At 37.9% G+C, this 14,847-nt stretch overlaps 1 protein-coding gene across 2 annotated transcripts in view; it reads left to right on the top strand.

Annotated features, from left to right (window-relative positions):
- LOC115620539 (mucin-22) overlaps positions 1 to 14,343 on the top strand; it is a 76,184-nt gene extending 61,841 nt beyond the window's left edge. The window contains exons 2-6 of one of the 2 annotated variants that reach the window (XM_030513818.1): positions 4,813 to 5,411; positions 5,991 to 6,282; positions 6,345 to 6,799; positions 7,480 to 9,292; positions 13,751 to 14,343. In XM_030513818.1, the coding sequence (XP_030369678.1) occupies positions 4,813 to 5,411; positions 5,991 to 6,282; positions 6,345 to 6,799; positions 7,480 to 9,292; positions 13,751 to 14,326 (3,735 nt within the window). In that variant the 3' untranslated portion in view covers positions 14,327 to 14,343. The other variant, XM_030513819.1, reaches the window with a different exon arrangement.
- The last annotated feature ends 504 nt before the right edge of the window (positions 14,344 to 14,847 follow it).

The following is a 14,847-nucleotide window of genomic DNA, read 5'->3' on the forward strand; positions in this document are numbered from 1 at the left end:
TCATTAAAATCAAAGTCATTTTGTTGCTTTGTATTTTGATTTCTAATTACAACCGACTCATGCTCAAAGGCCCCAACAAATTGTGTGTGTATGTGTGTGTCTGTGTGTGTGTGTGGCAACAACAACAACCACTTACATTGTACAGCAGCTGGTGGGCAGCTTAATTGATCGGCTCAGCCAGCAAATCGCACTCAGGTGCTCTTCAAATGCTGCGCTCTCCTACCTTGCCACACATGTTTTTAGGCCACTGCAACAGCTAAATGGTAATCAAGATATTTATTAGAGAGTACATGTTCAGTCGATATAAGGGGAATGAATCAAGAAAATCAATTCAAAAAATATATATTAATATTGGATATAAGGCGACCTCAGCTTCATAAAGGAATTCTAAAGTAGTTTTTCCATCACTTCATTCGAGGAAACGTCAAGACATAATTATTATTGTGAAAACGTAATTCATAGCTCCAAACTATATTAAATTGTTGAATAAAAAAACTATAGCTATACGAAATTTAATCATCAATCATAAAAGCAATTATTGCAAACTTCATAATAAAGAAAAAAAACATTATTTACTGTATCAATTGAAATGTAAAACTTTTTAAAAGCAATACAAAAACAAATTGGAATCATCTAATAGTTAATATTCCTCTATCGTCATACTATATTACTTGCATCGGGGCTGTCTTTATTTTCTTACGATCATTTGACGCTGGTTGTGGTTGCTGATTTCAATTTGCCAAATATTCCTTGGTCTTTCTTAAATTTATAATTTATACATTTTATAATTGTCGAAACACCATACTCCAAATTCATACAATATTTAACAACTTACACTTTTAAATGTGGATCTTGGCGATTAAGTATTGCCAAACATTCTTATAAAAATTTTGATTTCTATTTGTGAAGAAACAGATTTGTGTGTTAGAAACAGATTTGTCTGTATGAATCGATCTTATATTTTTCATTTAGCATATATACTTTAAGCAATTAAGTATTGGTATTTTAAGAAGACAAGGCATTCTAGTTCTTGCATTGACTTTTTAAAATACTTAATAGCCAAATCGAACTTTCCTCTTTTCAATTCTCAGTGTAACGCTGATCATCTTAGGCACTAGAGTAGAGTTCGATTCATCGTCATATCTGCCTTCTTATTTCTTCTTCTAAACGAAAATGCGGCAATGATTCGACTTTTGTTGATTGGTTCGCCAGTTTTTGCCAATCAGCTTACTCTTCTACTCCATTTAATGACAATTCGTACCTTAATAGAATTGCCTCATTTAATTCTGCATATTCTCCTATCATTGGCGAATCATGTACGTCTCTAAACTCTTTATACTCTCCTGAGGCAGCAAAGTTCCTAGTTGTGTCCAATCATAGAGTCTTCTAGTTTCTTAGGGCAACCATTGCTAAAGATCTTAAATTTATCAACTTCATTTAAAGTTGTTTAGGGAGATATTTTGATAAAATAAGTTAGTGTTTAACCAGCTTTATTTTGAGTGCAATTATTGAATAAACAAATTACAATTATATCAGCTTATTATTTCTTTTAAGAAAAAAGTTTAAGCTCAGCTCATCTGTTCTTTGAACTTTGCATAAGAGTCTTTATCATTCGATGTCAGAGATTTGTGTGTTTTCTGATTTTTTGTTTGTCATTGCATCGCACGATGATCAACCCAATTGCTAGCTAGTAATAAAATTGTAGCTCGGAGGTTTCAGCAGTGCGTGGCAAAAGACAGCTGCAAACAAAGACGACAGTTCGCGACTAGCGCCCACAATGACATCAAGAAACACTGCTCTGCTGCTGATGAGGCACAGAGCGTGGCTTTGTCTGCCACGAAGGCGGGAAGGCGCAGCACCACAGCCATCAGACTCAAGAGATGCGACAGCAAACAGACGCCTCGCTTGAGTGACAAGAAAACACTTGTGTCTATAGCTGAATATACTTGAACTGTATATATATTTGCATACGAGTGTATACTCATATGTAGATTTTAGTTGCGTTTCCGAGACTGACTTTTTGTTGTTGTTTTTGTTTTTGTTTATTTCTGTAATTAGTTGCCCACTCAGGCCCAATTCCCGGCTGAGACCAACGTTATGGGCCAAAAGACCAACTTCCAGTGCTTCAAGTTAATTGAGTAATATAATGAGAAATCATAAAGCAAAGCCCCCATTATAGTACATACTACTATATATCTACGAGTATTCGTTGACTGACATTGAGCACTCTTTAGAGTCGAACTCGATGTTGTCGTCCATCAACCCGCCCAGTGACACACGACAGCGACGTTTCAATTGTTGTTTGGTTTCAATCTCGCGGTTGACAATGGATTTAGCTATATAATTACATTATCTATCCCAGCAAGGGGGACTAGGAGGCTGTGGGAAACGAGTGCAACGACGTCGACGTCGGCGTCGACTTTACGCTCCACAGGCCAGGCAATACGGCCAAATTGGGAGATTATGTAAGTCAGTCGGCGAAATGATGACTTTTGCTTCCTGGCCGACGCTGGCCGCCTGTGTTAATTAGTTTTTCATTTCTCATATTGTAAAATGTATTTATGATAATGACCGCCCAGGCAACACACACACAAGTTATTAGATATGGCAGTAGATGTGGGCCAAAAATGTTATGCTTCATTGCTGCGATCTAGCGATTGCTGCAATTTCATATTATTAACATAAGATTGACCAAGTTTTTCGTTATTGTGTTTTTTTTTTTTTTTTTCTTAACTAAAGCAAAACCATTTTAACTGACATCAATCAAAGAAATTGTGAGCGAATGAGTGAGTCAAGAAAGTCAATCAAGGTGCATGCAACCAGCTGTGTGGGCAAGAAAAACAACCCAATTGCCTGCTTTTGTTTAGCGTATTTATAGCACGACCGTTGCTTGTTTGTTTGATCAATAGACGACGACAACAACAACAATAACGGAGACAACGACGACGATTACCTCGCTGGGTGAGGGGGAGGGACGTATTTATGCATATTGCATGTGAAAGTATTTGCTATCAATGGGAGAAAGAAACATTCTCGGCTTCATTCTACACAATGCAGTGAAAGCGTTGGCGCGAAATTTTTATGCCACATGCGATCAATGTTGACATTTGCAAACAAATGCTTCGCACACAACTACACTAAAAAAAAAGTGCTTAAGCCATTGAAAATGTTGCTGTTCTTAGCTTTTGGAATTCCAAAATAAAAATTAATTTGTAAAAATGCTTTCATTCATTGAATTGGAAGCTAAACTAGTATAGCCTTTCACCCTTTGGGTACAGGCTATAAAAATATACGATAAATTCTTTTTAGATATTAATTTCTACTTTTTTTTTATTTTATAATAATAAATAGTTTTTGTAGTTTCGCAAAATTGTTTTCAGTTATTTTGAATTGTTTTCTCTACTTTAAAATTGTTTTTGTATATTCAAAAAACGTTTATTTAAAAAAAATGTAATGATTTTAAGGTTTAATATATTCTAATTTTCTGTTCTTTTTTATTTTTTTAAAATTTTATTTATTTTATTTTTTAATTAATTTTATTTTTTATTTATTTTATTTTTTATTCATTTTTTATATATTTAATTTTTTGTTTTATTTTATTTATTTTTTTATTTTTTGTTTTATATTTTTATATTTTTTAAATTTATTTAATTTTTTTATTTTATCTATTTATTTCCCTTTTTAAATTTATTTATTATATTTTTCTTAAATTTAATTTTACTTTGAGTAAAATCTATTTTCTTAATTTTCTATTGACATAGAGTTCTAAAAAAAGAAAGGAATTCGCTTTTAGTTTATATTTAATTGCCATTTACTGAATACACGTTTTCATGAGTGTAGATGGTTGGCAATTCAAATGCCGATGCAAACAACTTTTACTCGACCTGAGAGCTTAAATCCAGTCCCGCGGCTTGTTCTAGTTGCTGTCAATGGCCCCGCTTTGCTTCAAACAAACCGACCGACAAAACAACATCAACATCAACATGATTGTCACAAATTGCTTTCAACATATTGATTTTGCTGTTGCTGTTGCTGCTGTTGTTTCTGTTGCATTGGGTTGCACTTTTGCTATAGTTTTCTCCACAGGTCGCCCGAACGAATGAACGATTGAACTATTGAATGCACGCTGAGCGCCTGTCTCATCAATCATAATTTGTATGTCATGCATTAATCGTTCGTTTGTGATGCTTGAACTCCAATGATTGCACCACCACGATGATAAATTAAATTCACTTTTTGGCTTTTTATTTATTGTTTTTAGTTTTTTTTCCTACTTTTCGTTTTATCATCATCTGAGCAATTAGTAGCATAAAACTGATGTAGACAAACGGGCCCAGTGGGAGGGAAATCCATGTAAGCACATTGACTGATAATGAGTTCAAATGGGTAATAGTCTTGAAGGTTATCTGAACTTTTGTAATTTTAAAGCAGGTAGATATTGTAATTTTCTTTCCCCCTGATTATCAAAAACATTACTTGCTAAAATAATTTACGTAAACATACTCGTTTAAAGGAAAATATCTTTCAAATTGTGCTGGGAATTGCTATTTAAAGCATCGATAGCCACCGATTTTCGATATCATATGAACTGGGTAATCGATTCTCTGTATATTCAGCCTGTAGTAGACTTTGGTTTCCTTGACACACAATGTGGCATTTTTGATAGCTGGTCCTCACTTTTGTTTTCAGTTGGCGCCTCTTAAGAAAGAAGTTTTCAGTTTTTTCAGCTTACCATGTTCCTTATTGTTAGTCCGTAAACAATAAATGCAACTAAATGGTTACTTTATATGTTATTCCTTATCTTCTTTACAGAATGAAGGCTTTGAACTTGCAACGACGCATGGCACGAGCAAAACGGACGGCAGCTGCCTCAGCCACAATCAGAACATCAGCAGCGGCAGCAGCGCCAGTAGTAATAGCGGCGGTTGCACACGCACCACCGCCAAGTTGGCCATGGAATGCTTGCCACTGACTGGAGCGCATCATACGCACATGATGGCGACCGCCAATACAAATGGAGGCGTTAGTACCGCCGCCTCTTCGGTGCTGCCCACAGCGGCTGTGGTGGTGGGCGCCACATATCCGCATCACATGCACCACCATCATCACCACCAGCTGCTGAGCCACCACACGCCGTACGGCAATGCCAGCTATGCGCTTCACCACAGCGGCAGTCATCATCACATCCACAGCGAGCAGACCAAATCGCTGCAGGAACTTCAGCACGAGGTTGGAGCGCTGCTAGAATTCCGAGATCTGGTCATTGAAACGTTTCCCGATCTCAAGCATAAAATGGCCTCCATGTCCGCAACGCCGACATCCGCATCGTCGGTGGTAGTAATGGGCGGCGCCGGAGGCGGCAGTCATTCAGTGGGCGCGTCCGGGAGTAGCAGTTCATCGTTAGCGACCAGGTGAGGGGAAAATCAGTTTGGATTTATTCAAAAATTTAATATCGTTTACTAATTTTAACAAATAGGGCAAATAATTTGCAGAATATCAAAATCAATATCTATACATACTATACTTGTATATAATTTAGTCTACCATAAAAGTAGTAATAACTTTTATTAATAAACCATAAAACTGTATCAATATACCGAATATTTGTTAATTATAGTACTGATATCGTATTAAAATTGATAATTATCGATATGTCTATATCATATCTAAAAAAAATACACTAATAAGAAAAACTTGTTGGTGTTTTACATTCTTTGAAAACTTTGTTGAAGTTAACATTCTAGTTTACTTGTAGAATGTTAGAGCCTAAGCCAATTTAGTTATGCAGATACTTCGAAACCAATTTGATAGCAAAGTTTGGGGTATTTTGTCTTAATTTGAAAACATATTTTAATTCGTTTATTAAATTATAAAACTTTCATTGAATCATATTATATTTCTTATAATCCTCCAAACATTTGTTGAATCAAATGTTATCACATTTAAAAAATACGAAACAGTTTATAACTAATATTATATTGCTTTTTTAGACGCGAATGGGAGCCTGGCATACGTATGAAACGGAAATTATCGCACAAGGAACCGTCCACAACGTCCGCAGGAGGAGCCGGAGCAGTTTCCACAGCAGCTGGTGGCAGTGGAGATACCCAGTTGTCATCCTCATCGTTGACACGCAGTCGCAGCAACTCGCACAGCGGCAAGAAAGAGCCAAAGAGTGGAGAGAACAACAACGGCAGCGTTGTGCAGGACTCCGGCTTCTCAACCGAGACCAGTTCCTCCAAGGAGGGTCACAGTGCCTCCTCAACCAATGGTGCTATGACAGTGAGTTTAACACAAATATCTATTTAGTCATTGCTTTCTATTAAATTCAAATTGCCTTCTAGGTGGCCATAGCATCGAATCGCCTGAGCTGTGCCGAATCAGATGATGAGCTGCTTAACCTGCTAGACGTTATACATCGCAAATCGAACCGCTTACGCGAAGAAGTGGAGCAGCTTCAGACCTATGAGCGTCAACAGAGCGAAGTGGACGCTGCAAAAGGTCCGAAGAATGGCAGCACAATGACGCCACAGCAATTCCGAGAGCATGTGGAGCGACTGAATCGCGAGGATATTACTCAGCTGCGAAAGGAGCGCGATCGTTTGCTCGATAAGCTGGCTGAAATGGAGGCGGAAACTCTGACGGGTCGAATTAAGGCAGCCAAAATGAGCGATCAGGTCGAGGAGTTGATCAGCGTGAAAAAAGATCTCGAGGAGCAGCTGAAGCTGGCCATGGCGCAAAAACTGGAGCTGAGCTCACGCGTACAGCAGCTTCAGCAGCAAAACAAGAGCTCATCCAGGTGAGACTAAGATATATTATATCGAGATTTATCCGTTGCAATCTCATTCAAAGAACCTGAAATCGTTCAATAAGAGCTTTTCAAAAATATAAAAAAGCAACGGTAGTTGCTGGTGCGTACAATTCTGACATAGAAAATAAATTCATACATAAATAAAGAGATTCAAAGCAACGAAGACAATTGATGTGTAAATAATTAGAGCGCTTTTCAATTCTATCTAAGCAAAACAATTAAGTAAAAATGAAACCTAGAAGAAGACACATTTGTACACTAAAATAATTATAAAATACTTTAAAATAAAAAACAAAAGGAGCACCAGAAACATAAATTGAACAAAATGGAGAGAAATCAAACAAGCAGCAGTGGCATCTGACGCATACAAATCTGACGTATAAAGAAGCTGACAAATGTCATTCATTTCCCCAATCTATAGTTAATTAAAGATCAGCATCTTAACAACAAACGGTAGAGAGATATAGAAATATTAAAAAGAAGAGGTATCTGATGTTTATCTATCTGACGAATATAAGACATGCATTTCACTCTACAGCTTTTAAATAAATTCCCTATAGATAATAGTCGCCGTATTGAATTAGAAGTAATAGCAATAAATACGACACCACCACCGCTAATAATTTTGGGAAAATAAACTTAAATATTTTTTAATTACGCTCTTTCAGTGGCAGCCCATCGGAGTACTCCAGTCAACGCAACTTTCTATCCTCAGCCACGACGGTGCTCTCTAATGGCAGCTTGGCACAGGCGGAGCAGTCGCGACGGGCCAACACATTCCAGCCGGTTGTGGTAATTGATCAGCAGCCATTGGCATCAGCGGCGGACGAACACTTAGCATTCCATCAAAGCGCAGGCAGTGATACGACAGCAGCAGCGTCAGCTTTTCTTAGGAAGCAGCAGCAACAGCAGCCACTGGGCCGGCTGGATGGAGTTGTGAGTACGCCGGGCGCACGCAATACCAAGTGCCGCGTTGCGGACTCAAAACGTTTCTCGGCCATTTTGCTGGAGACGAATGTATTGGAACTGCAGCGTCATCTGCTAACGCTGACGGTGCAGAACCAGGTGCTGCTGCAAAAGCTAGACTCGTCCAGTAAATGCAAGACACATCTGGCGAAGCGTTTGGAGAAAAACAAGGAGGACAATGAGCACTTGCGCTTTCAGCTGGAGGAGAAGAATATAGAGCTGGAGGGCACCAAGGCGCAGCTGCGAGTGCTGGAGTCGCGTATGTTGGCCTCCACGCCCAGTGCGACAAACTCGTATCTGCATTCACAGAATGATTACGAGACCAATCGCTCCTCTGCCTCTACCACACTGATGCTAAGTCGACGCGGCCTGGTTGACTCTGTGGAGGCACGCTCCAGCACGCCCGTGTCCACAACATCGCCATTGGCAGCAATGCCGCAGCCTCAGGCCACACAAATCAGCACGCCCAGCATGAAGGCAATGGTGCATCTGCCCATGGATGAGCTGCAACAGCATAGCAGCAGCACTGAATCTGCCCATGAGCATGAACTGACGCACGATGAAACGCAAAGCAAGACAATGACCAATATGTTGGCTCCCATTGGCAGCAGCACGCCCACCTCAACAGCAGGGGGTGCGAGTGCAGGAATAGGACCGGCAGCGGGCAGCATAAGCGCACGTGTGATGAGCACCAGTGTCGGTGGCGTCAGTCCCTTTGAGCAGACACCGCCACGTGGTGCCGCTTTTCGCAAATTCCAATCGGCCAGCAAGCCCAGCAAGATTCCTTTACCGGGCAGCAAAGCGGCTGCGTATTTTGGAGCTGCTGGCAAACCACCAACAGGTCGTTCCTCAACGGCAGCTCGCTCACCGCCCTCGGCCAACACATCGAGCACTTCGTACGGCTCCAGTCGCAGCTCGCTAAGTCGTAGCACCGGAAATTTGCAGCTTGGGAAATCACCGCAGAGTCTGAAACGCGCCGATTCCGCACAAAGCATTAGTGGCCGAAAAGATGCATCCAATCATTCACTGAGCACCAACACAAGTCGCAGTTCGACGAGCTCATCCATACCGCTGGCAACCACACCCTATTCCTCATCCTCCGGTGGGGGTGGGACTGGCAGTGGTGGTCAACGAACTTCAACGACTACAGCCAATACAACTCCGTCCCCCAGAGTGCTGCAGAACTCGCCGCTGCCGAGGCTGAAGCGTGAGGCGATGAAGGCGCGTCTGTCCAACACAATGGCGCCGTTGAAACCAAGTGCTGGCTCCATAGCAGCGCAACTTAATTCCACGCTGCGTCAGGATCTGCAACTGAGCTCATCGGCGGCGCAGACCTTTCAGCGACGTGCCACCGGTGGTGGTAACAGTGGTGGCAGTGGTGGTGCAGCAGAGCGTGTAACGCGTCGCTTTAGCAGCGCCTCTGTAGCCGCTCGGCACACCGACAGCACCACCGCTGGTGCTGGTGCTGGTGCTGGCACGCCCACATCCAGCTATGGCGATAGTGATAGTGGCAAGGTACGCACTTTAAAATCAACTTTTTTGGGTTGGTTCAAATCTTGAATAATAATTATTATGATACTGATATTGATAATAATGAGATGCATACTGATTAATCTATATATATATATATATATATGCGTTTGTTTATCAACCATCAACACAAAAACAACAACAACAGCAGCAGTTTCAAAATATTAGATCAACAGAATCAAAAAGATATCAGAGAAAACAACAACAGCAGCTACAACCAGCAGCATACTTTTACATTTAAACTATATACATACATAATATATAAACATATACTGCGTGCATACATGCAAACATATACATACTTATTTATTTATTTATCCAATATATACCAACACATACATATTTCTATCTATCTGTCTGTATACATGCGATTAACCTACAATGCATACAACAAGAAATTCAACCCACAAATCATCACACATCGAAACAAAAGGCGTAACTTACTTAATATTCAAACTGAGTTTGGTTTTCGAACTCCAAAAATGGCTTCCGGCGCCTAAATGAATACGAAAAAAAAAATATATTTGTCAATTGCAAATTACTAGTAAGGCATAAATTATTTAGAAACGAATCAAATAGAAAGAATCACAAAGTTATTTTTCCCTATATGTTGTTAAATAAACGATTCTGAATTTCAAAAGTTTCTCAAAAGTGCTAGTAGCGAGATTTATGACTATCTTTATAACTAACTTTATCGGATATGTTCTGATTTTTGAATTTGATTATATCTCTTCAACAAATTTGATTTAAATCTTAATTCTATATTCAACTCCGGAAGATTTTCGAAATCGAATTCAAGATTTGCCACCGAATTGTGTGTCTGCAACCATCAGACTTAACTGGTCTTAAAAATATAAAAATTCGAAATTCAAGGTTAGAGAGGGACTTTCTCGAAGTAGAAAACCGCGCAACATTGTTAACATAAATGGAGGAATATTATTTAAAAACTATTCTCACAAAAATTGCAAGTTAGGAGTATGAACAGAAAGAAATTATTTCAAACATTCGCTTGGAAATTTAAAAGCCATCGAAAAATGAAGCAATTTTGTAAAAACATTAAAGTATTATTGTAATTTGTAATTTGGTAAACAAACAATTTTAGACAATGCTTAAAAATTTGTTTTGTATTTCTTTGTACCTTCTGATCATAAATGTAAGTTACGCCGTTTCCTTCTGTGTAAAAAACAAATATAGTAAATAATTATTTATATAATTTTTGGCGCATTAACCTACTATTGTCATATTGTTCCTTGATCCCTTGGGCTTGTTCGCAGCTCTGTTTTTCAAGTTCAAGTTAAAAGGTTTTGTTAATTATACGCAGCATGTCTATCACGTATACGCACCGTTGTGCTCGCCAAGTATTAAATTTTCGATTTGTTTTGTAGTGAAAGGTGCCAAGAAACACGTTCACTGCCTCATGCAACATTCTTTGCTTAATGTAAAAATTAGTCGTGCAACAACAACAACAGCAGCAGTAGCAAAAAAAAAGAAACAACAAATTATGCTTGCATTGCAATTTCTTTTTGTTTTGTTTTCCTTTTGTATAGTTTTACATAAATATTTAATCTGTATAACGCTGTCTGTTCGCCTGCTCTTAGTTGTAAATAATTTAAACAAACCGCATTCAATATATACACACATACATACATATATACACATACACATACATATGCATACACATAAATAGATACCATGTAAATTATTTCTCATTTAAACAATTAATTGAGTTAGGCTTATTGTTTTAGTTGTTAGCATGTTTGTTGGGTCTATAGCTAAGAGAATGAAGCCAATTTCCCATTGTGTTGAAATGAAAAATCAAATACCATTAGTTCTATAGTTTCGTGTGTATTCAAATCATCATTGTAATTTATATAAGTTTATGTTAAATGCTCCTTAATTTATTTTGTATGCAGCAAAAAAAAAACATCCTTGGGTTTATAACACATGCATATATGTATCCCATGCAGAAATATAAGAATTAAACAATAATTGTATAAGTTTGAGTTTGCTTGCCGAAAAAAAAGACTATCCTAAGACCATCTACATCGTACGTATAATTTATGTAAATTCCTAAAAACGATTTGTCAACTTTTGTCTATATGCGTTATAGATGTACTTCAATGTCAACAAATATACAAGAATTATTGAATGCAATAAGCTGCTTCAGTTCTATCAGCAAAAAACCCTCCTCCAACTTCCGTTTGAACATCAGATTTATAGCCAAAGGATTGAGGCTGTTTCCTTTTAACTAACTTCTACCAATTTGGTTTTCGAATAAACACATTTTGGTTATCGTTTAATGCAGTTCATCAACAATGTTTTATAATTATTACCTGTTCTTGTATAATCGACAATACTATTGCAATCAACGCAACCTAAAGGCACACATTTAAGAGAAATTGGTAACAAAAATGTTTGTGAACTTCAACTCACAGATAAGGAATGTTTGTTTGATAAAATCGAATTTATTGGTGTTTTAAAATAGAAGTGATAGATGAACTACAAATTTATATCGAATAGCGATATACTGGTTTTTAAACTGGCCATGTTTTCTCAATTTAATTTAAATAATGTGCTTCAAGGCTAAATCTGTATTTGCTAGAAAGAAACCATAGCTTTAACTATTTAGATTTCTTTTAATCCACGATTGTTCAATACTATTCTGCATTTCCATCGCGTTCGATGGAATTCGAAGATGACCATCTTAATTATCATATCATATTTTTCTTTATTGATAATATTTACTATGCATGTCTTTAGTGCTGACTGATTATAATTAATAGCGTTTCTCCAAAACCTAATTACATATGTATTTTTTCGAGGTTCAAGAAATCTTAACATCATTCATCACATCAACAGCGGCTCATACATTATTTCCGGCCAGTCTCAAATATTCATCTTCCCTTAACTCATCATACAGTACAACCAGCTTAACACACACACCTACACAACTGCTTGCAAACGCCACAAAAACAAGAATTCCAAAAAAAAAGAAGGTGAAATTAGAAGCTAAAATATTCATTTTGTTTGCTGAATTAATGCCAAACCCAAAAACAAACAGCCAACAAAAGCTTACACTGAGTAATTGTATCTAATGCTGTAATTTCTTTTTTTTACTTTACTTTTTCTTTCTGCGTTTCTGCCCCATGTACCATGTATGTCTGATCCACCAACTCCACATGTAAATCCCAAACCAACCAACCAAAAAACCAACCAAAACATCAAACAAATATTTATGCTGTTTGTCCTATATAACTCACATGTATCTTGTATATCCAAAACAAAAAACAACTGCCCGTACCAAAAATATCCTTGCAAAAAAATCTATGAACTGCAAAAATAAACCAACAACAGGTCATTGAAAATTGTAACTAAAAACAATTATGAAAACTTTTCCTAACGACTTTTTAAACAAAACAAAAACCAACAACAACAACATTGCCTAACCGGAGCTGGTGGACTAAAAATTTTGGATAATGGTGGTGTATTGATTGAATCAATCGATTGATTGTTAAGGCGTTACGTGTTGGTGGTGAAAATTTAAGCTGCATGATAATGCTAACGTAAGAGTGTGAACATCGCAAGGAGTTTTTGGTTTGGACAGCTGACAGAGAACAGGAGGCGCAAAGATCATCCCCCTCAGCTCAGCTCAGCTCAGCTCAGCCCGCGTCGGCGTCCACCTACACGCCCACAGTACTGTTGTTGTAAACTGTTTGTCTCTTTTGTTTGAACAAAGACAAAGACTTTGACACTTTGCCGCAATTCGTTATACGCGTAAGTCTCTCTTTTGTTGTACATCACTCTCTCTCTCACTCTCTTAAGCTCTCTCACACTCTCTTAGCTTAAGTTCCAAATTGCTTTTTTAAGTTCCTTTTCACACAACCCACAACAAAAGTGCCAGGTGCCATTGGCTTAGCATACCTGCTTAGTACTGTTTTGTTTTTAGTTTGTAGCGCTGCACCCTTAAATTTTTTAATACATAATCCCGCAACAAAGAGAATTTTGGGCACACACACGCACTCCCAACTTTACCAACGGGCTCTAAGTAAGCACTGCAACTTTTTAGTAGCAAGCAACAGCAAACAAATTTGCGATACTCCAAGGATTCAAACAGAGTTTCAATGGCAAGTTTTGTTGCCCAGTGTAAATATCGTGCTAAACATGTGCTGACTAATCTCGTGAAAAAGGTTGAGGAAAATAAATAAAACAAACCAAAGAATCTAATCAATAATTTTTGTGTTCTATTCTAATCAATTGTTTCTAATCAATTTGCTAGCCCCTCTCATTTTGTTTTTATTTTCTTTGTGTTTTTTGTGCATTCAAAATGAATTAAAATATATATGCAACATAATATTGAACTAAAATGTTTGAATCTCTTTCTACTCTCTCCCAATCTCCCGCTCCAATGCTCTTACGTCTCTCTCTCTCCCTCCCGTTGCTCAGAATTTGGTAAATGCAATGAGCAAACCAAATTGTGGTTTCCATAACAACAATTGGCAATTATGGCAGACATGTTACAACTATAACAATAACAATAACAACAACAACAACAGCAACAATGACAACTTGGAGCTTAAAGCTCAGCAGTTCGAAAAGTTGCCCATCGAGCGTGTGGCGTCCGGGGAGACAGCTTACGATTCGTATGAGACACAATACACTAAACCCGACTCTCTGGACTGTGGCAGCGATAATTTGCTGGTGACCTTCGATTATGGTTACTGCGATTCCTTTGAGGCGCCACCTCCAACTCCACCTCCAGCTCAGGCTGTCGGCAATGCTGAGGATGATGATGGAAATGATGCGGCCATTTGGTTTGGTCCAGCAGCTGGCGCCAGCAATGATGCCCAGGCTTTTAAGGTTCACCACGTCCAGCACAAGTGGCCTGAGGTTGAGGGCATCAGCTTGCAGTCCCTCATCTCCTACGATGTTGACGATTTCGAGCCGGAAGTTGAAGACGATGATGAGCTAGAGGCAGCTGAAGATGAAGAAACCTTTTATGATAGCATTGAATGCACTTAAATTTTCACATTTCAGCTTTCGACTTATTTCCTAAAGTTCCTTTATTGTTTTTTTTTTTTTTTTTTTTTTTTTTGTTTGGCAGCGGCAGTAACAGCATTTGAAAAGTTAACGAATTTTAACCAGGCAATACGTTTTAAAACACTTACGTATATAACTAGCCCAATAGAAATATATTTCATAAAAACATATATCGCGCATTATTAAAGGAAATATTTCAACTAGTCTATTTTAGCAGGTTTATGCGCAGCGGTGAGTTCATGAATTTCAATTCTAAAAAAAGTGCAACTTTATAAAGAATTTTGAATATTTCTGAACTCTCCGTAAAACTTTTAAATATAAACAGCATATACACATAGTATGTATATTAAAAAAAAAAAAAACACGCAATTTGCGCAAACTTTGGCAACTCTTTCTTATTCATTAATCAAACATTTGTATGTATTGTATGTATTTTTGTATATAGAATAGCATGGACAGCAACAAGTCTTTGTATAATGATTTTTATCTACGTCTGATGTATG

This window comes from Scaptodrosophila lebanonensis, unplaced genomic scaffold (genome assembly GCF_003285725.1).
Source record: "Scaptodrosophila lebanonensis strain 11010-0011.00,11010-0021.00 unplaced genomic scaffold, SlebRS2 tig00000024-arrow-pilon, whole genome shotgun sequence".
In the NCBI taxonomy this organism is placed as follows: domain Eukaryota; kingdom Metazoa; phylum Arthropoda; class Insecta; order Diptera; family Drosophilidae; genus Scaptodrosophila; species Scaptodrosophila lebanonensis.